The sequence below is a fragment of the Sus scrofa genome, chromosome 2 (genome assembly GCF_000003025.6).
Source record: "Sus scrofa isolate TJ Tabasco breed Duroc chromosome 2, Sscrofa11.1, whole genome shotgun sequence".
Classification (NCBI taxonomy): domain Eukaryota; kingdom Metazoa; phylum Chordata; class Mammalia; order Artiodactyla; family Suidae; genus Sus; species Sus scrofa.
In genome coordinates, this window is record NC_010444.4 from 90,479,047 (window position 1) to 90,505,794 (window position 26,748).

Sequence of the window (26,748 nt, forward strand, 5' to 3'; positions counted from 1 at the left end):
AAGTACTGTGTTAAGTGAGCAGTATTGATTAGAAGGAGTGTTGTTATCAGAGGAAGTTTTCAAGGTTAGTTATGAGAAATATAAAATGTTGTTTGTATGTGCAGGGGAACACAAAGATTCCCAAGACCTTGAAGCAGCACCGCATAAAAAGGGGTAACTGCAGGGTATTTCCATTCTTGCAACCACAAAAGTGAATTGAGCCAAAAAACACAGTGGGAATTAAACGAAGTAGGGTTAAGTTTTCATTAAAGGCTGTGCCTTGCATTCACCATTCCTGGTTGCCCTGGCAACTGGGCTCCCTCGCATGCTAATGACATTATAATGAGAAGAAAACACATGCAAATGCAGTAAATAGTAATTAGAGGCAGAGCCATACATGAAGTAGTGAGCTCTACCTTGGGAAGGTTATGGAAGGAGCCGGTGAAGGGTTTGTACTAAAGACAAAGAAAGGTAATGAAAGACATTAGGTTATGTACAAAAGAGTTAAGATGAGTCTACATAGAGTAAATATGCTTTAACATTTGTCTGCTGCAAATACCTGTTTTTTTTTTTTTTTTCCCATGCAGAATTTAGTCAAAGTTAGAAGTCATGCAGTTATACATCCACATTATCTTAAGCATTCTACCTGTTGGCATCATTGAATGGAAAGATTCTTAGCTGTATTTGCCTTAGATTTGGAGCAACTGTAGCATCCTGCTGCTTGGAATGCTCTCCCTGCCCACACTCTGCAGGGCTGGGCTTGCCCGGACAAGGTAGTGAGGCCAGACTATGTATCCAAGAGTTGGTCTTGGTGAAGAGAGAGACTTAAATCCATATTACTTTTGATGAGAGAAGTAGGACCAATAAGGGCCTGTATTTGGTTAATACAAGGTGATGCTTGTTGTCTGTGTTACTGGAAATGTGTCAGGAGCCACTGGGTGACTGCTTGCCTTAGATATGATAGATATGGTTTTTGATTTGCCTAAATGCTTGGACTCAGAGTCTCTGAATCTGCTCAGTTTCATTCTCTTCCCTTCCCCCCCCCCATTTTATTCAGGCTCTTCTTTTTGATTTTTACTGCCGCATGTCTGTCTGTGTATCTTTCTTGGAAATGGCTAGAAAATGCTATATTGCCTGCTTCACATATCCCAGTTCTCTAATTTATCTTTTTGGTGTCAGCTGAATAGAAATAGTAAGAAATAGCCCGAGATCCATAAACATTTACTGTTCTTTTTCCTTCTCTAAATTAAAAGTTTAAATATTTCAAAAGAAATGTACATATACTTTTATAAAAATCCACACTAATATGTTATTAAAAATTCAAGTAATACAGATACAGATACAGTCTCTTTCAGCTACCTCTCACCCCTCTGCTAACTCCCAGTCCCATATGTTTCTTCAGAAAAAAACCAGTGTTAACAGTTTGAGGAGTAAACTTCAAAATCTCTTCCTATGCACTCATATGTATAGTTATTATTTATTGTGATGTATACTATTAAGATATTATTAATATCTAACACTTACCGAATGATTGGTATGTGCCAGACACTGATCTTTTTTGTGTATTAATTCATTTAATCCTTCAAACCTCTTTTTGAGGGATTTTAAAGGAGAGGGAAGGGCAAGAAAAGTTAAGACATTTGTTGCTAGTGCCAAATTTATATCTAAGGAAGTCTGCTTTGGAGTTCATGTTCTCTCTTATCACACTATCCTGAAGTATCTTCTTAAATATAATATCTAAAAGTCATTTGCCATGCCAGTAACTTCTATCTGCTAGGTTTTTTTTTTGTTTTTTTAATTGCCTTATTTTGTTCTCTTATTCAAATGTACAGTAATTTAAGTTTTCCTCTGTTGGTGGGTATTTAATTTGCTATGACAAATGGTACTTTAATAAATAGCCATTCAACACAATTTTATGTGTACTTATACATTTATGTAGAATAGATAGTTAAATAGAATTACTGAATGAGAGAGTATGCTCACTTTACATTTTGATAGATGCTGAAAAATTGGCACAATCATCACTCCATTCTTCTTTTTTTTTTTTTGTCTCCATCTGTGGCATGTGGAAGTTCCCAGGTCAGGGATTGAACCTGTGCCACAGCAATGACCTGGGTGACAGCAGTGACAACGCCAGATCCTTAACCCTCTTCACCATAGGAGAACTCCTGTCACTCCCTTCTTGAAATAGTTTTGATTTGGCATCTGAGACACTGACCTTGTAGTTTCATTTTACTTCTCAACTCTTCCTCTCAGGAGTGACCTCCTCTGCTGCTTCCTCCTCATTTCCCATTAGCTCAATTCTGGAGTGCCCCAGGGCTCAATTTTTGGATTTCTCTTCTCCAATTAGACTCTTTCTCTAGGCGAGCTTATCCAAGCTCCTTAGCTCTAAATACTATATAGTCACCGATGACGCTTATAATTGTATTTTTAGCACATATCATGTCCCTGAACTTCAGGCTTTTATATCCAGCACCTTGACATTTCATTTGAATATCTGTGAGGCAGCACATTTAACTCATTTTTACTTAACCTTCCCCCTCTCCCTTACAACCTACTTTTTTTATATTATTTCCCTATTTCAGTAAATATTAGCTTCTAGTTGCTTGGGACAAGAACCAGGAGTTCCCCTTGACATCTGTCTTTCTCTTACATCTCATGTTTAATACATTAATAAAATCTGCTGATTCTATTGCCAAAATATATCCATAATCAAACACTTCTCACCACCTTCACTGCACTACTTTAGCCCAGGCTGCTGTCATTTTTTTCTCCTGGCCTATTGCAATAGCTTCCTAATTAACGTCCATTAGGAATCTGCTCTCTAAATGGCCAGAGAGTGATCTTTTAAAAATATGGAGTTCCCATTGTGGCTTAGCAGAAGCTAACCTGACTAGTATCCATGAAGATGCAGGTTTGATCCCTGGCCTCACTCAGTGGGTTAAGGATCCAGCGTTGCTGTGAGCTGTGGTGTAGGTTGCAGACATGTCTCAGATCTGGCATTGCTGTGGCTGTGGATGTGGCTGGCAGCAGTGGCTTCAATTCAATGCCTAGCCTGGGAACTTCTATATACTTCATGTGCAGCTGTTAAAAAAAAAAAAAAAAATGTGAGTCTAGTCACATCACTCTGTAACTCAGAACCTTCCAGTTTAAGAGTAAAATCGAAAGCCTTGGCCATGACTTCCATGGCCTAAATGGTTCCCACACCATTCTTCTCTAGTCTTTTTTTGTTTGTTTGCTTGTTTTATCTTCCTAGGGCCGCACGTGTGGCACATGGAAGTTCCTAGGCTAGGAGTCGAATTGAAGCTGCAACTGCTGGCCTATACCACAGCCACAGCAATGCATGATCCAAGCTGTATCTGTGACCTACGCCACAGCTTGTGGCAACACCAGGTCCTTGACCCATTGAACAAGGCTGAGGATTGAACCTGCATCCTCAGGGACACAGTGTCGGGTTCTTAATCTGCTGAGCCACAGTGTGAATTCCCATTCTTCTTTAGTGTTAACTTCATCATTCTCTTTCTCCTTCACTCTGCTCCAGCTGTATAATATCCCTGCTTTTTCTACCATGGTGTCTTGGCACGTCTCATTCCCACTCTCTATTGTATTCATAAAGTTAGCTTTATGACTTATTCCCTGCTTCAGTCAGCTCATCCCTCACCTTATCAGCGAGGTCCTCCTACCTACCCATCTTTTGTAAAAGACTATCTTTCTCACCCTATCACTTTCAATCCCCCTTACCCTAATTTATTTATTCTTATTTTTTATTTTTTTGCTTGTCTGTTGTCTTTTTAGGGCCACACTTGTGGCACATGGAGGTTCCCAGGCTAGAGGTCGAATTGGAGCTACAGCTGCTGGCCTATACCACAGCCACAGCAACGCAGGATCTGAGCCACGTCTGTGACCTACACCGCAGCTCATGGCAACACCAGATCCTTAACCCACTGAGTGAAGCCAGGGATCAAACCCGAAACCTCATGGTTCCTAGTTGGATTCCTTAACCGTTGAGCCTCTCCCAGAACTGAGATATTTATCAACAAATAAGTTTAATATGTTTAGGCAATTTGATTTCATGGTTACTAGTCGGGTTCGTTAACTACTGAGCCACGACAGAAACTCCTAATTTATTTATTTTTATTGCACTTAAAACCACTAGCTCTGCATATTTGGTTATTTGTTATCTTCTCCATGCTGCTTCTGTTCTTTCTGTATGCAAGTTGCCTGAGGGCAAGAACTTTTGTCTGTTTTGATCACAGCAGTATTCCTAGGGCCCAGCACACCACATTATATGAACTAGGTGCTAATATTTAGGGAATGAATAAATGTGGGAATGAGAACACAGGCAACATTTCTCTCCTGACTGCACCAATTTATATTCCTATCAAAAAGTATATGAGTATGCCCATTTTCTCATACTCTCTACAAAATTGGATATTACTGATCTTTAAAATTTTTTTCACTCTAAATGATAAAATGAAAAATGATATATTGTTTTGATTTGCATTTTCCTCCTTACAGGGAGTATTTGTATATGCTTATTGGTCACTGCTATTTCTTCTAAGAATTTTTTGCTTATGCAACCTTTGTCTCTTTTACTGTAGTTGTTTATCTTTGTAATATTGATTTGTAGGAGTAACACATATTATGACTATCAATTCTTTGTTTCCTATTTATATTGCAAATATTTTTTCCTAGGCTGTCACTTCTCTTTTAACTTTGTTAATAGTATCATTTGTCAAACAAGAGTTTTTAATATTTAATAAATCTGCCACTCTTTTGCTTTATGGCTTCTAGGTTGGTGTTTTGCTTAGAAAATCTTTCCCAACTTCGAATTATGAAAATATTCTCTTGTATATTCCTCTAGACCTTTGTTATTTTATTTTTTATGTTTAGAGCTTTAATTAATCTGCAGTTTATTTTGGAGATTGTGAGATATGGTAATGTGGTTTATGTATTTTATTTAACGAGGAGTCAGTTGACTTCATTTCATTATCGACGCATCCATTCTCCCATCTGTGATCTCAAATTCTGTTTTTATCATATATTAAATTCGAACATATAAATGTGTTTATTTCTAGACTCCATGTTCTAATCCCTAATCTGTTTTTCTTTTCTGTGATAATAACATAGATTATTATTATTATGTTTTGGCCATAAATCGGCTTGATTTGGGATCTCAATTCCCAGATTGGGATCAAACCCAGGCCACAGCGGTGGAAGTGCCCAGGCCTAACCACTAGATAAGCAAGGAAGTCCCAGATTTTAATTATTACTAGGGCTCTTTAGTTGGTATTGATATCTGATAATCCTATTACTTACTTTATTTTAAAAAATTAACTACCCCATGCATTTTCCTTTTAAAATAATTTTAGAATTGTTTTACAAGTAGCATAAAAAACTTTTTTGGGGAGTTCCCGTCGTGGCGCAGTGGTTAACGAATCCGACTAGGAACCATGAGGTTGCGGGTTCGGTCCCTGCCCTTGCTCAGTGGGTTAAGGATCCGGCGTTGCCGTGAGCTGTGGTGTAGGTTGCAGACGCAGTTCAGATCCCGCATTGCTGTGGCTCTGGTGTAGGCCAGTGGCTACAGCTCCGATTCGACCCCTAGCCTGGGAACCTCCATATGCCGCGGAAGCGGCCCAAAGAAATAGCAAAAAGACAAAACAAAAACAAAAAAAACCACTTTTTTGGGAGTTCCCATCATGGCCCAGTGGTTAATGAATCCAACTAGGAACCATGAGGTTGTGGGTTCGATCCCTGGCCTCGCTCAGTGGGTTAAGGATCCGGCGTTGCCGTGAGCTGTGGTGTAGGTTTCAGACACAGCTCGGATATGGTGTGGCTGTGGCTCTGGCATAGGTCGGTGGCATAGCTCCAACTAGACCCCTAGCCTGGGAACTTCCGTATTCCTCAGGTGTGGCCCTAAAAACGACAAAACCAACCAACCAACCAACCAACTTTTTGGGATTATTTTCATTTCCTACAAGTTGTAGAGTCTTCTTGGCATAATGATAGGTGTTTTCCATTATCATTTGATAATTTGTGTTCATACCAGGAATGGTGTATTTTATCCACATGATTTTAATCAATTATTGCTATACTTGTTAAGTTACTGATTTTTATATATTGATCTTTTTCCTGGCCACGCTCTGAAACTCTCCTATTATATTTTTCTGTTGATTCTCAGATTATTTAAGCAAACAGTGAAATCATTTTCCATTTTTAATCTTTTTTTTTTTTTTTTTTTGTCTTTTTAGGGCTGCACCTGAGATATATGGAAGTTCCCAGGCTAGGGGTCAAATTGGAGCTTCAGCTTCTGGCTTTTGCCGTAGCCACGACAAAGCCAGATCTGAGATGTGTCTGTGACCTACACCACAGCTCACAGCAACTCTGGATCCTTAACCCACTGAGCAAGGCCAGGGATCAAACCTTCATCCTCACAGATACTAGTCAGATTCTGAACAACAACAGGAAGTTCTTGCCATTTTAATCTTTTTCTTTAAGAACTTTCTCCAGGCAGGGAGTGAGGACACTTATAGAGCTCACCTAGTTTATATCCTTTTCCTCAGAGATCACTGCCCTACACTGCCTGTGTCCAATAGACAACAACCTCAATTTCATATTTTTTGTTTGGTTTTTCTAGCTGTTTAAGATTGGGAAGTAAATCTAGTCTCCCTTATTCTGTCATGGCTAGAAACCAAAGAAACATTTAGAAGAATGCAAAAATTCTTAAAGGATACTATTGTTTCTTCTTATATGAAATGTAAATTTAATGAATACAGATTTTAGGCTAAAATACTTTTAGACACATGATCGTCAGTTCACCTGGTCTATTTCTAAATGTAAGGTGGGGAACACGGCAGGGAGAGAACATGGTGAACTCATGGGAATGAGGAAGAAGAGATATTAAGGAAGACTTCCTAAGGTTTGTAGTGTAAGTGTGGGGTGAGGTGGTGGGCTTCTGCTCCTTCTATTGCATTGTGTCTGCCCAGCTTTCACACAGCTTCTCCCTAGATGCAGAGACCACATGCTCATGTCAAGCTATGGAAAGCAGGAGTTCTGCTGGAAGATACAGAAGGAGAGGGCGTTCAGTCCAAGAGCTTTAAACATGCGCAGGCATGGAATGGAGAGGACTTTGAGGGTAGAGAGTGTGACTCATTCTGGGAAATATGTCAGGAAACTTTTCTTATATTAGTGAAAAAGGCTGAGTGGATAACATCCTCCCTCTCTCCTTCCTCCTCTCCACTCTTCTCTGCCAGCAGTGTGAGTTTGCCACATGTCTGGTATGGATCCAAGTAGTGGATGTTGAATGCTCCTTTTGGGACATAGGAGGACTCCAGTAAAATTTTCAATTTCATACTATCCAGGTCCCATGCATAAAGACAGTGATGGTACTATTGTGAAGCTATCAGTACTTTCATCCTCCTTTTTGATCAAAGCCCTTTTGGTCTCCAACAGCAGCCATGACAGTTGGGCCCAATGTCCTCAGGCTGGAACAGCTTTTCAGTCCCTGGCCTCTCTCAGTTGTTTGGGGCAAACTGCTTCTGTGTTAGGTGCAGGAGCTGTGGGGATGCCTTTCTCTCATCTTTTCCTTCTCTTCGTGTATATGGGGTTGAATAGTGTCTCCCCAAATCTATGTCTGCCCTGAACCTGTGAATGTGACTTTATTTGAAAATATGGTCTTTGCAGATGTAATCTAAAAATTAAGATGGGGCCGTACTGGATTAGAGGCATGTAAATGCAAAAATCTGACTGATTTCCTTCTAAGAGGGAAATTTGGAAAGGATACAGACACTTGGGGGAAGGCACCTGAAGACAGAGGCAGAAATTGAAGTGATGTGTCTACAAGTTGGCAACAACCAGTACCTGGGAGGAGGCAAGGGAAGAGTCTTCCTTAGAGCCTAAAGAGAGAGCATGGCCCCGACCACACTTTCGTTTCTGACTTCTAGCTTCCAGATTCAGGCCTGTGAGAGATTCATCTTTGTTGTTTGAAACCACCCATTTTTTGGTACTTTGTGTATACCCACACCAGGAAGACCTTTTTCGCCTTCCTTTCTTTCTTCCCACACTCACAGCCGGCTCCTTCCCTGTATAAAACTTCTTAAGCTCAGGTACGCTTCAGTTCATGAAAAACTAGGAGCGTTAATAAATTATTTGTACTGCTTTGCAAAGACAGTGCTTTGAAATAGAAGTGACAACTTGTTACCCTGATAATAGACTATCAAATTTCTTTCAATTTATTTTATTAAGTACAAAATTACTTTAAAACTGTTAATTTTCTTGAATAATTCTCTTTTAAAAGATAATTTTCTAAAAATAAATAATTTATGAAAGGAATAAGATTTTCAGTAACATTAAATTTAGAAATTAAGATAAAGGAGGTCAGAACTTGGGTCATCTTTATGTTTTCTTATTTTACCTACGATATTAGAAAAGCAACAAGAAACCTTTGCGAACGTTTCAATTAAAGCAGACAAAATATGGTAAAATCTCTCCAAATTTAAAGTAGAAACAAAGAAAAAAAATTTTTTTTTTTCCTGCAACTGTCACTCCATATCGCCTCCAGTCAGTTATAGCGTCTGTTGACCATTGCTTGGGCACAAATAAGCAGGAATGCTCTTGGAAGCAAAACCAACTTATTTAATATAATAAGAAGTATGGGGGTATACATGGAGCTCTCACATCTCACATGAACTAAAAATTGAAAACTCCAAATGGGCAAGTTGGAAAACCTGAAAACGAAACATTATTAAAAAGCAAAAGAGAGAAAAGAGACTGAAATCCCACAAAATGCTTAATAGTGAAACATACATAACATTATAAAGATACCTGTCAAAAGTGTTAATAAAGAAAATGGAACCAATGTGATCCAAACTTACTTCTGAAGCTTTAATTCCAAGAAAGAACAGATTTAGCATTATTTAAATTATAACCATTTTAGACAAATTTGTGTGAAATAAGCAGTCTCTGTAAGTGCAAATCAACACATATGCATGTGTACTTGCCCCTGGCCCCCCAACCTCCCATATAGTTAGGTCACCAAATTGGTCCACTAACCTCCTGACTAATGGCTTGAGTTTCTTCTGCTCTTTATTCCCTGGGGCCACTGCCTTTGCTGTGCTTTCACCTGCCTTTGAGAAAGAGAAGAGCATTGTGCTCTATTGCTTCTCTAGGAAGTTGGAAGGGTCTAGAGGTGAAAAGGAAAGGTACTGGGTAGGTCTAAGAGCCCTGCCAGGAAAAGGGAGCAGGAATGTTGGAGAAAAACTAACTTCTTACACAACCTGAGCAGAGTGCCAGGGTCCCAGCATATCTTAATCAAATGGAACTGAAAAATTGAAGGCCGTAAGTGATGTGAAACCACTAGAAAAGCAAAGTTATGCTATAATTAGGTAATGACCTAGAAAAGACATATTGGCCTTGTTTAGGTGTAGCAACTAGAGGGTAAGTTTAAAAAGGAGAAAAAATAAAAACACAAGTTAAAATTGGGGGTTCTTGTTGTGGCTCAGCAGTAACCAACCCAACTAGTATCCATGAGGACATGAGTTTGATCCCTGGCCTCTCTCAGTGAGTTAAGGATCCAGCGTTGCCGCAAGCTGCAGTGTAGATCACAGGTGTGGCTTGGATCTGGTGTTGCTGGGGCTCTGGCGTAGGCCAGCAGCTGCAGCACTGATTCGACTCCTGGCCCAGGAACTTCTATGTGCCACAGGTGTGGCCCTAAAAAGAAAAGAAAAAAGGAAGAAAAAGAAAATATTTCCTTCCCTTTCCTCCGCCTCAATTTTGTAGTTTGTTTTCTAAGCACATGTAAATATATGTATGTACAGTTATAACATATTTACATAAATGGGATCATTGTTCTGTAACTTACTTCTTCCACCTAACATTACAAAATGGACATCTTTGTGAGCATATATGGAACTATCTCATTATTTCTGGCAACTACATAGTATTCCATCACATGGATGATTTAAATTTGTTTAAAGGAACCCCTATAGGTGAAGACCAACTCCCTAGTTATTCTCATAGTGATTCCTGTAACTTTTTTTTTTTTTAAATTAGGACCAGACCTGCAGCACATGGAAGTTCCCAGGCTAGGGATCGAATTGGAGCTGCAGCTGCCAGCCTACACCACAGCCACAGCAACACCGGATCTGAGCCTCCGCTGCAAACTACATCGCAGCTTGCTGCAACGCCGGATCCTTAACCTACTAATCGAGGCCAGGAATTAAACCTGAATCCTCATGGATACTAGTTGGGTTTGTTGCCACTGAGCCACAACGTTCCCATAACCTTAAACAATATACTCCTACTTCCTAATTTCTCATCTTTGGACAATTACTATTGATTCCTTCTGTAGTAGATGAGGAAGGTAGTGTATTTATATTACATTCCACATTCCTTTCTGTTTCTCCTTTTGATTTTTAAATTAACTATATTATTACTTTTATATCGTCAAGATTTATAATATTTAGATTCCACTCAGTAACTATACTTAAAAAAGCAAAGCAACTCTGTGCTTTGTTTATAGGTTGAATAGAACTTTAAACCTATTACGGTTGTGTAATGAGTGCGCTGCTGTAAATAAGAGCTACTGCTGAACTAACTATTGTGATAGGAGGCTGTATAACCCTGTGACACATAGCTGTTGTGTAGAGAATGTTTCAGGTTAAAATCCCACAGATTCTCTTTTAGTTTCATACCATGACCATGCTAAGAAAGCTCTTTTAAACTGGGCCAGAGAACCTTCAATCAAGGACCAGTGCTCACAGTGTTTTGCAGTTTGATTCCCAGCTAGTGAACTACTGTGTTCAGTAGTCATTCACACCTTAAGTCACACACATAAAGGCAAATATCAGTACAGGTTATGTTGTGCAAATGGTGAAGCAAGGGGGTTGTGGCCTCTACTAGATGGGACAATAGATCCAGATTTTAATTCTTTCCCAGAAGGACAGTCCCTGCTTCCTCAGCTGGAACTTATTATTATCTGAGGTCAATCGCCAACCTTCTCTCCCAGAAAGTATGGAGAAGGTATTAGTGGATTGTTCAATAAATGGCTGTGTCATGTTTAATAAACTCCAAAATGCTACAAGACCAGTGAAAAGACATACAAAGTTCTTTTTCAAAGGTGAAATATGTTATATGCGTTCTTTCACTTTGGGGTTTTTGATTTCTTTGAGTTTTTGGTCTTTTGAATTTTTGCCTGAGTAAAAGGTGAGCAGTTACCCATGAATTACTTTGACTGTATTTGGTCACTCTTGATTTTGACCCAGAGGCATCAGAGTCAGCCATGCTCAACATCCACACACATATTGGGAAGATGTAGCAGTACTAGTTAGTGAAATTAGGGAGGGGGAGGGGTAGAAAATGAGGCATTTCAACATATTCAAAATTGTATTCTGGAGGATCTCTAAATCCTTAACCTTTACTTGCCTACAGCATCTATCTAACTTTGGCTTTTAAAAAAATGAACAGATATTAGTTTAATGTCTGACCTACGCAGTGTAAGCTTTGCTTGTCAACAGCAATTTTTTTTCTTCTTCCTCTTCTTCTTCTTTCTTCTTCTTCTTCTCCCAAGAGTAATTAGCTTTGGCCAGCTTCTGGTGGTTTTGGGTTGATCTCTTAGAGAGAGAAAGAACAACCACTTGAAATCTGTGGCCTAGATTTGGCCTGTTCCTTAGGGTTCCATTGGCCTTGAAGGTCCTGTTGTTTGATCAGTGCAGGCATAACTGAAAAACTTCCACTTCTCCTAATTCCCGCCCCCCCCCCCCCCAATGGCCTTGCCAAGCCCTTCCTGCAACTGGTCATTCTGCGCAGTTAACTTGAGTTTATATCCTATATACAATCTTTTATTCCAAGGTAGTGCTGAAGCCCATAGATGACCACCTGATTTTTTTAGACAGCAGTTTGTCTAAAGTAGATTGTTAAAAGCTTATTAAAATTCAGCATCAAGGGTCCTATAGTTACTTCGGTAGCTGGATTCCAGCAGGCATAACATAGCTCTCTGAGTGGCGTAGCTAATGATAGCTTATAAGGAAGCAGACCCAAACATGTTCTGTTAGGAAATCCTTAGATCTCCATCCAGTATGCTCAGCACTGCACTAGAAAACTTGTTTGTCTCTCCAGGGCTCTATAAGGCCTTAAGAACATTTTCTCCCTAGTAGTTCAAGATTGGAATCTGTTGCAACAATGCGATGGCCTGGAGGCATATGTTCAAAGGGCAATGCATGAAGTATTTGTTTAACATGAAATGTTTTTTTATTTATAGGCACAAAAGGGTTTGTATACTAACAAAGTAAGCTTCCTTCCTAACCCTCCCACCCTTCTCACCCAAACCTCAGAGGTCACCACCCCACTTGTCTTGGGTGTCCTTTCAGTTATTTTCAATGTATACAAGCATATGCATTTGTATTTAAACAAATGGTAGCATAATATACATATATACATGCTGTTCTATATATTTTATTTATTTATTTATTTTTTTATTTTTTTTGTCTTCTAGGGGCTGCACCCATGGCATATAAAACTTCCCAGGCTAGGGATCAAATCAGAGCTGTAGTTTCCAGCCTACACTACAGCCACATCAAAGCCAGATCTGAGCAGTGTCCACAACCTACTCTGCAGCTCGCAGCGACACTGGATCCTTAACCCACTGAGTGAGGCCAGGGATGGAACCCATGTCCTCATGGTTACTAGTCGGGTTTGTTACTGCTGAGCCACAATGGGAGCTTCTGTTCTGCATATTCTTAAAGTTAATGATTTATCTTGGTTATTATTCCACACGAATAGTTGCAGAACTTACTCGTTTTTTATAGCTGCGTACATTCTATTATTTGCATATACCACAATTTATTTAATCAGTCCTCACCTATAGGCATTTAGTTTGTTTCTAATATTGTGCTATTAAAACAATAATACAGGAGTTCCCGTCGTGGCGCAGTGGTTAACGAATCCGACTAGGAACCATGAGGTTGCGGGTTCGGTCCCTGCCCCTTGCTCAGTGGGTTAACGATCTGGCGTTGCCGTGAGCTGTGGTGTAGGTCGCAGATGCGGCTCGGATCCCGCGTTGCTGTGGCTCTGGCGTAGGCCGGTGGCTACAGCTCGATTCAACCCCTGGCCTGGGAACCTCCATATGCCGCGGGAGCGGCCCAAGAAATAGCAACAACAACAACAACAAAACAATAATACATATCATTGCATGAATTTTATTTCCCACATGTGCAACTACATCTGTAAGATAAACTCCTGGAAGTAGCATTTCCGAGTGGAAGGTATATACGTTTTAAGTTTGGATAGGTATTGCCAACTTGCTGTACAGGGAGGCTGTACTAATTTAAACTACCCTGCTCTTGGTAGTGCATGAGAATGCTTACCTGTTTTATCCACATCTTAGTCCATACAGTTTATTTCATGCTTTCCGATCTTTGCCAATCTGATAGGTAAAAAATGGTATCACATAGTTTTAATTTGCATTTTTCTTATAGGTAACACTCAACATATTTTTATATGATTAATATCCATGTGTACTTCCTCTTTAGTGAACTGTTGATATCTTTTGCTCATTATTCTCTTTCTTTTTTTTTCTTTTTTTTAGGGATGCACCCATGGCCTATGGATGTTCCCAGGCTAGGGGTCAGATTGTAGCTGTAGTCACAGGCCTGCACCTCAGCCACAGCAGTGCAGGATCCGAGCCATGTCTGCGACCTATACCACAGCTCATGGCAATGCCAGATCCCTAACCCATTGAACAAGGCCAGGGATCAAACCCACACCCTTATGGTTACTAGTCAGATTCATTAACCGCTGAGCCATGATGGGAACTCCATCCTTTGCTCATTTTTCTATTGGGCTGTTGGTCTTTTTTCTCTTGGTTTATTGGGACTATTACTAATATGTTGAGGAAAGTAAAGCTATTTATATATTGACAAAATTAGTCCTTTTCTATGATATGAGGTACAGATCTTTTTTTCACATTTTGATATTTGTCTTTTGACTTTATGGTGTTAGGAATTTTTTCCATGCAGTAGAATATGTCAGTATTTTATATGATTTGAAGTTTTTTATTTACTTTTGAAATATGTTTTAAAAGCTTTTATAAACTTCCAGTGTTTTTGTCAAACATATTTATGGTATTGTTTTTCTCACTTAAATCTATATTCCTTTTTTTGATATAAGGTTAAGGGCCTTACATGTAGATAACTTGAGTTTTGACTGTGAGGAAATGTTCTCTTTTTATAAGTGCTTTCTAGGTTACACACAGCACCTAACTTTCCTTTTAGATTCTCTTCTACGGTGACAATGTGGAGCAGCGTGCTTTGTGGCAATGGGAAGCAAGGAGTCCTGATAGCTAAAGTGTATTTGGACATGAGACAGTTTTAGATTATGAGATGACTGGCTGTTAGACAACCAGGTCAAGGCTGGGCTTGTTGCCAGAGAGTAGGGTTTGAGGTGGTGGTGAAGACCACTTAAAAAACCACCCTTAGCACAGTCTCAGCTCTAAGATGAGCAACGACAGAAGTGAGTTTAACATACGGAGCTCTCCAGGTGAGCCATGGAATTCCTGAAAGTTGGGAGCTGTTTGTGGCTTTTTCTCCCAAGTCAGCTGCAGAGTCCATGGTTGGATCTGTTCTCAGAGTTCAGAAGAGGACTCCAGTAAATTTAGTGCAGTGGTTCTCTACCTGACCAACGCTGAGGCTATTGGTCCCCAGACCTCACTTGAGTGGCTTGAGCTTGTTACTTCATGTCAAAGCCTGGCTTACACCAGTCTGCAAGCATCAGTAGGCATCTTTTTGCCATGATCCTGCTCTTTGGCAGAACTTGCTTAGTGTAGTAGAAGAAATATGGGCCAAGAGACCTGCTTTCCACTTCCAGCACTGCCCCTAGGTAGCTGTAAGATTAGTCTCTTTAAAGTGCTTCAGTCTTTTTACCTTCTTAGCACTAAAGTGGGAGAGTTGAACGGGATAAACTCTAAGAATCTTTGTGTTCCACATCCTCCTGTGCAGGTTCAGGGTGTTTTCGGACTCCATGGGGACCACCTTTTTATGTGGAAGAGAAGGCTGGATTCTGCAGTAAGACCCTGGCTTCCCCTAGAGGTCTTTCTTCTTCCAGGGGATGGGACCTAGGCCCTGAGCATAGGATCAATTAGAGGAAGTAAAAACTCATCAATGTTAAAAAAATTAAAGGAGAGTTAATGTTACATTGTAAGCTATCGTAGGTACAAAAAGAATGCAGTGGAATGTCCATCCACTGGAATATTTGGAGGCAGGTTTGAATATAGCTTTGTTTACTGGCCCTGATTGACTGCAGTTGTGGGTTCAGGGTGGTGGTTCTCATGCTTTTACACTTGTTGTCTGCAAAACAGCATCCTTCGGAGTTCCCGTCATGGCACAGTGGTCAATGAATCCGACTAGGAACTATGAGGTTGCGGGTTCAATCCCTGGCCTCGCTCAGTGGGTTAAGGATCTGGTGTTGTCATGAGCTGTGGTATAGGTTGCAGATGTGGCTCGGATCCCGCATTGCTCTAGCTCTGGTGTAGGCCGGCAGCAACAGCTCCGATTAGACCCCTAGGTTGGGAACCTCCATGTGCCACAGGAGCAGCCCTAGAAAAGGCAAAAAAAACAAAACAAAAAAAAAAGAATCCTTCTACAGTGAAGAACAAAATGTATTTTTCTGTCTTAAATTAAAATGATATGGGAGAAAGGCCTACTTCTGTGGAAGCAAATGTCTGAAATGCTATAAAACTCTCCTTCTTCTATATTTAATTTTTCAAGGATAATCTTGACTATTAAGAGATTGATACCAAAAAGAAAATCGCCATGACCAAATATAAGCTGAGTCAAAAACCCTTGTGCATCTCCTTATAGACACTAATAAATAGTATCAGAAATTATTTCAGAATTACATGAAATAGAAATTTAAATTGCTTAAATTTAAGTAATATTTAAAGTAACATATGTCTCTATCTTAACTCATAGGAAAAGAGACCAGATAATTTATTTAGCTTTTATAACATTGCTGCACACGAATTTCTGACTCACCTTTCTTCATGTCAAAGGAGGTATATTTTGCATTGCAATTGGAGTTTTACTAAATTGTAACTTCCCTTAGGAAGAGGTTGTATAACCAGCACTCAGGTATAGAAAATATGAAATAGAAGAATTATCCTTATATGATGAGTTATATTCAGTACACATATTTTAGCTCTATTTATTCTCTGAATAGCCTAAGAGTTTTTTTTTTTCTATTGCTAGATTATTTTTATTTTTTTATTTATTTATTTTTTCTATTTTAGGGCATATGGAAGTATGAGGCATATGGAAGTTCCAGGCTAGGGGTTGAATTGGAGCTGTAGCCACTGGCCTACACCACCACCGCCACAGCAACATGGGATCTGAGCCATGTCTGTGACCTACACCACAGCTCAGGGCAACGTTGGATCTTTACCCCACTGAGTGAGGCCAGGGATCGAACCACATCCTCATGAATCCTATTCGGGTTCGTTAACTGCTGAGTCATGAAGAGAACTCTACTCTTGCTAGATTATTTTTAAACTGCAGACTGCTAATACTTTCTTCTCAGAAATACATACTATTATGGTTTTATCATATTTGATAAATATTTTATATAATCAACTGTTGGTTATTTATCATAATGAGAATGATAGTACAATACAGAAGAAAATCTTCTTGTTTTAAACTAATAAACACACCATATTTTGTTTTATAAAAAGATTATTTGGGTTGCAAGTAATGGAAAACCCAAATCAACTTGGGCAAAGCAAAGAAGGGACATGTGGGGCCATGTAAAAAATTGAGGGTAGAGATAGCTTCAGCTGTGGTAGGTAGAAATAGTATAATCAGGATGTGGTCTCTTTACATCTTAAGGCCTTGCTTTCCTCTGCATTGGCTTTATTCTCAGGCTCCATGATAGCTGACAACAATGCAAGGATTATCTTTGGTTCACATCTACTAGAAGAGGGAATAGCCCCCACTTCCTGTTCCCCTAACCACAGTCTGTAGTCACATCTCATTGGCTCTGATAAAATTATTTTCTTCCTGAGTCTCTGAGGTCAGCAAGACTGGTATCCTAATTGGCCAGATCAGAGTCCTGTGACCATCCTGGAAGTTGGGAGGCTATGTCCACACTAACAGGGGAGGAAGGAACTTATGAGTCCTTAGGGGAAAACTGGCTACTGTTCCATAAGAGAAAGGAATGGATACGTGACGTAAAAAAATACAATAAAGTCTCTCAGTCTGTGTGTGTGTGTGTGTGTGTGTGTGTGTATCTTTCTCTATTTAAGCCAATATTAAAGGCCATTTATGTTGCCTAATTATAAAGGTTTCAGTGGCAGAAGGCCATAGGGGGTTGTACTTTGTGGTTGGCTGGCATAGAGCTAGAATTTATTTATTTATTTATTTATTTATTTATTTAAAAATATTTTTATTTTTATTTCCCCAATACAGTTTTTTTCCTACTGTACAGCATGGTGACCCAGTTACACATACACGCATACATTTCTTTTTTCTCCCCTTATCATGCTCCATCATAAGTGACTAGACATAGTTCTCAGTGCTACACAGCAGGATCTCATTGCTTATCCATTCCAAAAGCAATAGTTTGCATCTATTAACCCCAAGCTCCCAATCCATCCCACTCCCTCCCCCTCTCCCTTGGCAACCACAAGTCTATTCTCTAAGTCCATGATTTTCTTTTCTGTGGAAAGGTTCCTTTGTGCCCTATGTTAGATTCCAAATATAAGTGATCTCATATGGTATTTGTCTTTCTCTTTCTGACTTACTTCACTCGGTATGAGAGTCTCTAGTTCCATCCATGTTGCTGCAAATGGCATTATTTTGTTTCTTTTTTATGACTGGGTAGTATTCCATTGTGTGTGTGTGTGTGTGTATATATATATATATACATATATATATATATGTATATATATACACCACATCTTCCTAATCCAACCATGTGTTGATGGACATTTGGGTTGTTTCCATGTCTTGGCTATTATGAATAGTGCTGCAATGAACATGCAGGTGCATGTGTATTTTTCAAGGAATGTTTTATCCGGATATATGCCCAAGAGTGGGGTTGCTGGGTCATATAGTAGTTCTATGCATAGTTTTCTAAGGTACCTCCATACTGTTCTCCATAGTGGTCATACCAATTTACATTCCCACCAGCAGTACAGGAGGGTTCCCTTTTCTCTGCACCCCCTCCAGCATTTGTTATTTGTGGCCTTATTAATGATGGCCATTCTGACTGGTATGAGATGGTACCTCATGGCAGTTTTGATTTGCATTTCTCTAATAATCAGTGATGTTGAGCATTTTTTCATGTGCTTGTTGGCCATCTGTAATCTTTCTTGGAGAAATGTCTATTCATGTCTTTTGCCCATTTTTCTATTGGGTTGTTGGCTTTTTTGCTGTTGAGGTATATAAGTTGTTTGTATATTTTAGTTGCATCATTTGACACTATCTTCTCTCATTCTGTAAGTTGTCTTTTTGTTTGCTTTTTGCTTTTTGGTTTCCTGTGCTGTGCAAAAGCTTGTCAGTTTGATTAGGTCCCATTGATTTATTTTTGCTTTTATTTTTGTTGCTTTGGGAGACTGACCTGAGTAAACATTTGTAAGGTTGATGTCAGAGAATGTTTTGCCTATGTTCTCTTCCAGGAGTTTGATGGTGTCCTGTCTTATATTTAAGTCTTTCAGCCATTTTAAGTTTATTTTTGTGTATGGTGTGAGGGTGTGTTCTAGTTTCATTGATTTGCATGCAGCTGTCCAGGTTTCCCATCAATACTTGCTGAAAAGACTGTCTTTTCCCCATTTTATGTTCTTGCCTCCTTTGTCAGAGATTAACTGACCATAGATGTTTGGGTTTATTTCTGGGTTCTCTATTCTGTTTCATTAGTCTGTATGTCTGTTTTGGTACCAGTGCTACCCTGTTTTGATGACTGTGGCTTTGTAATATTGCCTGAAGTCTGGGAGAGTTATGCCTCCTGCTTGGTTTTTGTTCCTCAGGATTGCTTTGGCAGTTCTGGGTCTTTTGTGGTTCCATATAAATTTTTGGATTGTTTGTTCTAGTTCTGTGAAAAATGTCATTGGTAATTTGATAGAGATTGCATTGAATCTGTACATTGCTTTAGGTAGTATGGCCATTTTTACAATATTAATTTTCCCAACCCAGGAGCATGGAATATCTTTCCATTTCTTTACATCTTGAAATAATAATTCCATCTATAAAATATAGAACCTTAGTGAAATAATAAAAATATGTATAATTCCTAGATTACTTTATAGCCAAAAAAGATACTCAGATATTCAAAATATTTAACAACCTGTGGTAGTGTCATAACCAGTCACAATGTGTTGACTGCAGCCAATCAGAACTAGTGCAGATTATGAACAATAAGCAGGTCCTCTGTGGGAGTGCTGGTGGTATGAGAGCCCAGATAACTGGGAGATATTGTAAAGGTGCCACCAGATTTCTCAGAAAATATAGTTTCTTTGTTAGTTTCCTAGGGTTGCTATAGAACAGTACCACATACCAGGTGGCTTAAAACACAGAAATTTATTCTCTCACAGTTCTGGAGATTGGAAGTTGGAAATTAAAGTGTCAGCAGAGCCATGTTCCCTGCAAAGGCTCTAGAAAAAACTTTTTCCTTGCCTTTTCTAGCTTCTCGTAGTTAATGGCAATTCTTGGCATTCTTGGGCTTGTACCTCCAATACAATCTTTGCCTCTTTCTTCCCATGGCTTTCTCCCCTGTGTCTGTCTCCATAGCCAAACTTCTCTCTTATAAGGACGTGTGTCATATTGGATTTAGGTCTACTCTGTTCCAGTATGATCTCATTTTAACTTGATTAGATTTGCAGAAAGCATATTTCCAAATAATGTCACAAACAAGGTTCTGGATAGACATGAATTTTGGGAGGATACTATTCAACTCAGTACTGTTACCTAAAAAATCAAATGCTCTTACACAGGTGGCGTGACACACATTTATCTTAGATCTTTTAATATACTTAGTTTTTCATTGGTTGGTTTGGAACTTATGAGACATTGTAGGTCTTAGAATGATGAGTTTTTATAATAATTGGCATTTTCTTATGTATTCTTTGGAACATAGGACTGTTCTGATGGCTACATGTGCAAAACACATTTTCAAGTTAAAAATGGGACTGCAGTGTCACATCCAGAAACATCTGCCCATGTGCAGACATGTCTTCCCATGGAGGTAAGTGATTTAACATGTCACATTCTCCTTTTCAGTCTTTGTAAAGTGTAAAGTACAAATTTAAATCTGATAAATATATATTTTTAAAAATTAACCTCCATCAGATCCTGGACCTGATGTAGGGGGAGAAGTGAACATCATTTGTAGGAGGTATTTTCTTCTGTAATATTGAAAGCAGAAACTGTGGTAAAGTTAAGATTCTCTCTGAGTCTACATAAATTCTAGTGAGCCTTTATCCTTTTGGTTCCTCTTGGAGCTAAAGACCACAGATGCCTTTCGTTGCCTATTGATTTTTCTCCAGTGAAATCCCCCCAGGTTAATAGAGGCCTGTCCCTCAGCTGCTTAATATATGGGTGGAGACCTCTTTGCCTAGTCTGCCTTTAATTTTTTTCCCCTTATGTCCTTTAAAATATGCTATATCCGGTCTCATTCCTTAGGGAACTTTAACCTTGACTTGAAAATCTTGCTAAATTAAAATTCAACTTAGAATAGATTTACAAGGAGATCCTGCTGAATAGCATTGACAACTTTGTCTAGATACTCATGTTGCAACAGAAGAAAGGGTGGGGGAAAAATGTAATTGTAATGTATACATGTAAGGATAACCTGACCCCCTTGCTGTACAGTGGGAAAATTAAAAAAATTATTATAAAAAAATTTAATAAGATGCTAATCATTGCTTGATGGTTTTTCTGGGATATTTTCAATTTTCTTTTTATCAAAATGCAAATAGCCTTATTGTATTTTTCAATAGAATTTTTTATATATCATTGTAAAAATAAAGAAAAATTATAAAAAGAGTTTAAAAAAAAACCTCCCATACATCCTTTAACTGGAGGTGACCACTCTTAATATTTTAGAAAGTATCCTTCTACATATTTCTATCACACACACACACGCATACTTGTTTTTTGTAATGAACAGGTATAACATGGACATCTTTCCATGTTAGTAAATGTAGATATCCACTCTTCTTTTTTTTTTAATAGCTCCATTGCATTCCAGCCTATAAATACATCATAATTATGTGGATCCCACACTGTAGTAAAATACTTGAATTTTAAAATAGAATGGGTGAGGATCTCATTGCTTCAATGTAAAGAAATCTAATGTTAAGAATTCCAAGAATTTTTTGTAAAATGGAAAAGGAGACTTTTTTTGTGAAGGAAGGGCCCTTTCTTAGGACCTGTTAGATCAGATCCCTTTGGCAGTCCGGCACTAATCCCCTCTGCCTGTGTATGATCCTGGCCTGGAAGTAACTCTCCCCAGTATAATTTAGTTTGCAAGTTATTCTTGAAGGTATGGTGCTTAGTAATAATGTAAGTGCCCCCAAGTGGGTGTTTGTTTCTTGATTACTGCTTCATGGTTTGAATAACCAACATCATATTTGAAGCCAAGCATGTTAGAAAGCTTTTCCGTTCATTATGTATTAGCTTTAAAAAATGCACAGAGATGATGATTTTAAAAGATCAATTACAAGTTTTTGCCTAACAAGTTGGCAGAAATTTGAAAAGCACTAAAAAGTGGTGTTGACAGTGTGAGAGAACTGACACTTTCTGGTTGATGTTTTAACTTCACAAAGTTTGAAGATGTGCACATACTATGAACAATCTATTCCAATTCTAGGAATTTAGCTTCATAAAATAGAAAAAATTTTCAGAATCTTTCATTTTCAACATTTCCCAACAATTTCAAACATATGAAAAAGTTGAAAGAATTTTGCAGTGAACATCCATGTACTCATCCCCTAGGCTGCTGTGCTTGCTGTATTATATAGCCATCCTATTGGTATATCTTCTTTTTTGATTTAATACTTTTACATCAAAGTAAATTGTAGACAAGTGCTCACAAAATAATCAGAAATGTACACAAAGCTTTACCTGTAAGTATATTAATTTTACTATTATTTATAATAAGAAAAAACAGGAACAACTGAAATGTTCAATAGTAGTGGGTTAGTTACCTGTGGTACATTTCTGTGATGGAGTTTGTGATTCAGTAGTTCTGGACTGAGGCCTGAGAATTTGCTCTAATGACTAGGTTATGGTGATTCTGCTGGTCCAGGGACCACACTTTGAGAACCACTGCACTACTTTATAATAGAGTTTTTGGCATATTTGAGATGGTGTAAAGCTGAGAGGGTTAGTTAATATGATGTATGATAGAATTGAGATTGCAGTAATCTTGATAGGATGAAAAATGTCTTGGATTGAGCCTAAGGTGGTGATTCCTGTTGAAGTGACTTATGAGGGATGTGCTCTTAGGAGAAAGAGAGTGACATAGCAGGACAGAACAAGGGGTAAAAGCTGAGGAAGATGGTGGTCTCAGCTAGAGACCAACTTTGGTTTGATTCCCCTTGAAGCTCTGGAGCACAGATACCCAGAATTAGTCCTAGTTTGTGTCCTTGAGGCTGGCCTTTTGTACTCTGTGACAGTTATTGGTTTGTCAGTCATTCATTGGCTGATATAGAGGTAGACATAGCTCCCAAGCCAATGTACATGGCTCTAGTGTTACTGAGACATTCTTTAGAGAAAGGGGCTGACATGTGTCATCAGCCAACAGTTATAGCAAGTGAGTAGGTATTTGTGTACCTGCCTTAAGGGGGCTTGAGCAGGGCACCAACAGCTTTAAATACTAAAGAGTAGCCTGAAACCAGCAAAATGGGATCTGTTCAAAAACATATCTGTATAAGGTCTGCATTTACATGAAACATTAGACGTTTGACATGACAGCAATTTGTTAGAGAAGGAGCTAGTGATTTTAGTTGACAGAATGCCATGGATGCTAGAGAAACTAACTGGAACCTAAGTTTCATTAATTCAAGCATAAATGGATCCCAGATATGACCTAGGGACACCTAGAGGGTCCCAGAGACCCTTTCAAGGGGGTCCACAAAGTCAAAACTATTTAATAATATTAAGATATTATTCACATTTTTTAAACTTTTATTCTCAAGTTTTCCGGAGGCTACCTACATGTGATATTGCAACAGATTGAATGCAAAAATAGTTATGAGAATCTAAGCTGTCTACAATTAAGGCAGACATTAAAAAGATTTGCAAAAATGTAGAACAATGCTGCTTTTCTTACTAATTTATGTTGTTTCAGAAAATGTTTATTTTTCATCAGAATTTGCTATTATATTACCATGTATTTTTAAGTAAATTAATAAATTTTTAAAAATTTTCCATTTTAATTTCTAATACAGTAAATGTCAGCAGCTATAACTCTCTTAAACAGAAATTCACAGAATCCTCAATGAATTTTAAAAGTATAAATGGGTACTGAGACCAGAAAGTTTGAAAATCACTGATCTTGATCAAGGAAATATTACATTATTACATGTGAAGAACAACAATGATAGCTAAAATGCATAATTAATGAATCCATAAATAATAGTTTAAAAATCATAAGTAGAATTTATCCATGCAGAGAAGCATGCCAAGGCCCATGAATAGGCTTGAAAATATACTACTGTGAGGACTGTTTGAGAGCTCTGAGGGTGTTAAAGTAGAACTGAAGACCTGGGAAGTTTAGTTTCTTAAGATATCTAGAACGCTTTCCTTTGGAAGAGAGGGTAGACTTATTTTGTTTCCGAGGATAAAGTTAGTTTATATCTGGAAATTATTTTAGACAACTATCTCTACTGTTTAGAATTGCCTACTCTAAACAGTAAATAATGAAATAAATGAACAATGAAATCAGTCAACTTGCAAAACTGTGAGCTCCCTCCCCTTTCATGGAGATGTTCAGCCACAGGGTGGGTAACCTTTTCTTTGGAACAGTGGTCACTAACTTAAATGTTCAGATACTTAAAACACCAGCCAGATGATGAGTGAGTGAAGTGGGCTTCTGGGAAGTGGAGGGAGCTGTGGAGAAGTGGTGAAGGCATGGCTCATCCAAAAGGGCAGCAGACATGTAGCTGCATGTGGGTTTTCAAGAGAAAGCCAAGATCTGGCTTTGTTTGTTGGTTTAATTAAAAAAAAAAATCTGTGCAGGTCAAAGAGTCTATATATATATATATATGAACTGCAAATGGTCCTTAGGTCACCAGTTTACAACCTAGCATCTAATATTATAGAAAGGAGTCTTGCCTTCGGTAGAAGACTGAGCTAGGGGACCTTCTGGATTCTCTTTAGAATTTAAAGCGTGATTGATATCTGTACATCACATTTCCTATTTAAAGATATTCAAAAGAATGCCTCTACTAATAGTTGCCTTAAAAAAGATTTTTTTTTTTAAGAAAAAAACTGGCTATTTATGAAGTGGAAAGTTAAATCACTTCTTTATTCTAGCCAGAACCAACAGTCTTGACTATTGAAGGGTAGCTGGATTCATGATTTTTGTCTGTGAGATTATCTGCAATGGTATGTAGATAATTCTAGGATTTTAAAAATCAAAGTGAAATGTAATGGAATGTAGAAGTGAAGTAATTTGTGAAAATTATAATCTATGTCTGCTTTCTGGGTTTTTTGTGTGTGTGTGTGTGTGTGCATTTTTGTTTTTTTGGTATCGGCTTCATCTGCGACATATGAAAGTTCCCTGGGCCAGGGTTCAAACCTGAGCCATAGGAGTTACAATGCTGAATCCTTAACTGCTAGGCCACCAGGAACTCCCAAGACTGTGGCAGTATTTGAATAAGATGTTTTACTTAACCAGTGATCAAGAGAGATACATTATCGCAATTTAAAACATTATAAATATAAATGAATAGTTTTAACAAGATCCAACATAATCAACACTGGTCCTTGGAATATCTTACTATGTGTAACAGTAATTTTCATAAATGGATGTTGGTGCTAATACTTTATCAATTTACAATTTTTTGGATTTAACTAAATACTTTTCTTAGAGAGATTAAGATATTACCTTTAACAGTAGTGAAAAACATGATTTAACAATTGGTCTGCTTTAATGAATATGAGCTTATGGTGGAAAGTTCTTATCAAGCCTTACTTATATAAATAAAACAATAGTTTGAGAATAGAAGTGGGATCACAAGCTCATATTCCAGTTTAGATAATTTTTTGGTGAAATTAGTCATTATTAACCTTTGAAACTCATGTTGAAATATTATCGCAAAATAACCACTACACTTTATTCTGTAAGGTTTAAAATTAACTCACTGGATAATAAAGACTACAATGGCTGGAACAGAGAAACAAGGTGTAACTTTTCTATCATGTTTAACATTAAACCACTCTTAATAAAAGGAAAACAGTGAGATGAATATTCAACAGGGATATCGATTTCAGTAGTAACAATTTTTAATGAATGGTTAGAAGGAAGTGCCTGAAAGTCTTACCTGTAGAACTAGCTTTTTTTTTTTTTTTAAAGATTTTTATTTTAATGTTCTGTCAATTTCTGCTGTATTAGAAGTAGTTTTCTGTCTGACATTACATTTTGCTTTTTACCTCTTAACTTCATTTATGCAATTCTGAATCATTTTCATAGATTAGATATCCATATATATTTGTCTTAGGTTGGTCAATGATTTTTTTTTAAATATTATTGAAGTTTTGATTCTTCTATCTGAAGTTCCATTTATTCCTTTCCAAGAGGTATCAGTGAAGGGTAGTGAGCATATTTTATTTATTCATTTACAATCTTCATTACTTTAGAGCCTCAGGTTATACCTTCAGATTACATTTTTTAAAACTATGAAAATGATAGAGTCATAAAAATAGCAATAGTATGCTACTAGAAAAAAGAATTTTTTATCCTAGGGCCTTGTGGTCCTCTAACTGGGACTTTCCTTAGTCCAGGACAGGTAGAATATTACAGAGGGCCCTCAACAAAACCAACCTATCATAAATTCCCTGAAGCATTAAGCTGAGAATCAGTAACAGGAGATGATCTCAATTGCCAAAAGAACATATTCAGAGAGTGATGATCTTCTGATGTAACCAGGTCTTCAAATATACTCATTTGCCCTAAGGATTTTATTAAGTGGCTTCTAGGATGAGTTCTATTTTGTATGTCCGAAATAGACTCATACGTCAGAATGTTGTGCGTTTTTTTAATATATAATAGAATAAATGATAAGCTACAGTTCTCAGTGTTAATAATTTCTCTATAAAGCAACTGCTATTTTTAGACTGAAGTATAGACATGTTGATAAATGCAAATGATGAGTAATAAGCATGATTACGGCTAGTATTTGAAATGTAATTATTAAAGCAATGCTAAAATACCAGAAAGTCTATTATATTTAATGTGTTTAGATACAAATGGAAGCAGCTGTAATAGTCACTCAGTATTTATTGATTTAATGAATCTAATGCTAATAGATAACTGGATTTTTTATGTAAATAGCTATTACTACAGTAGACCCCAATCCCATAATCTCATTTTTGTATTTTCTTGAAGTATTGTGAAAATGTTAAAAGACAAAGTAAATTTAAGTTACTTAATTTAGAGTGCAAATACATGCCACAGAGTGGTGTGGTGCTTGAGAGGGGAGAGTACAGGATATTCTGAAAACCAATCAGTTCTGATTAGGATTTTCATTTCTGATAAAACTGCAGATTATTGCACTAGATATGG

The 26,748-nt window shown here is 37.9% G+C and overlaps 1 protein-coding gene across 3 annotated transcripts in view; it reads left to right on the forward strand.

The window, feature by feature from the left end:
- The window catches only part of ATG10 (autophagy related 10), a 228,589-nt gene that overhangs the window by 42,252 nt on the left and 159,589 nt on the right, over positions 1 to 26,748 (forward strand). For all 3 annotated transcript variants that reach the window (XM_005661528.3, NM_001190281.1, XM_005661529.3), the window contains 1 exon segment: positions 20,095 to 20,202. In XM_005661528.3, the coding sequence (XP_005661585.2) occupies positions 20,095 to 20,202 (108 nt within the window).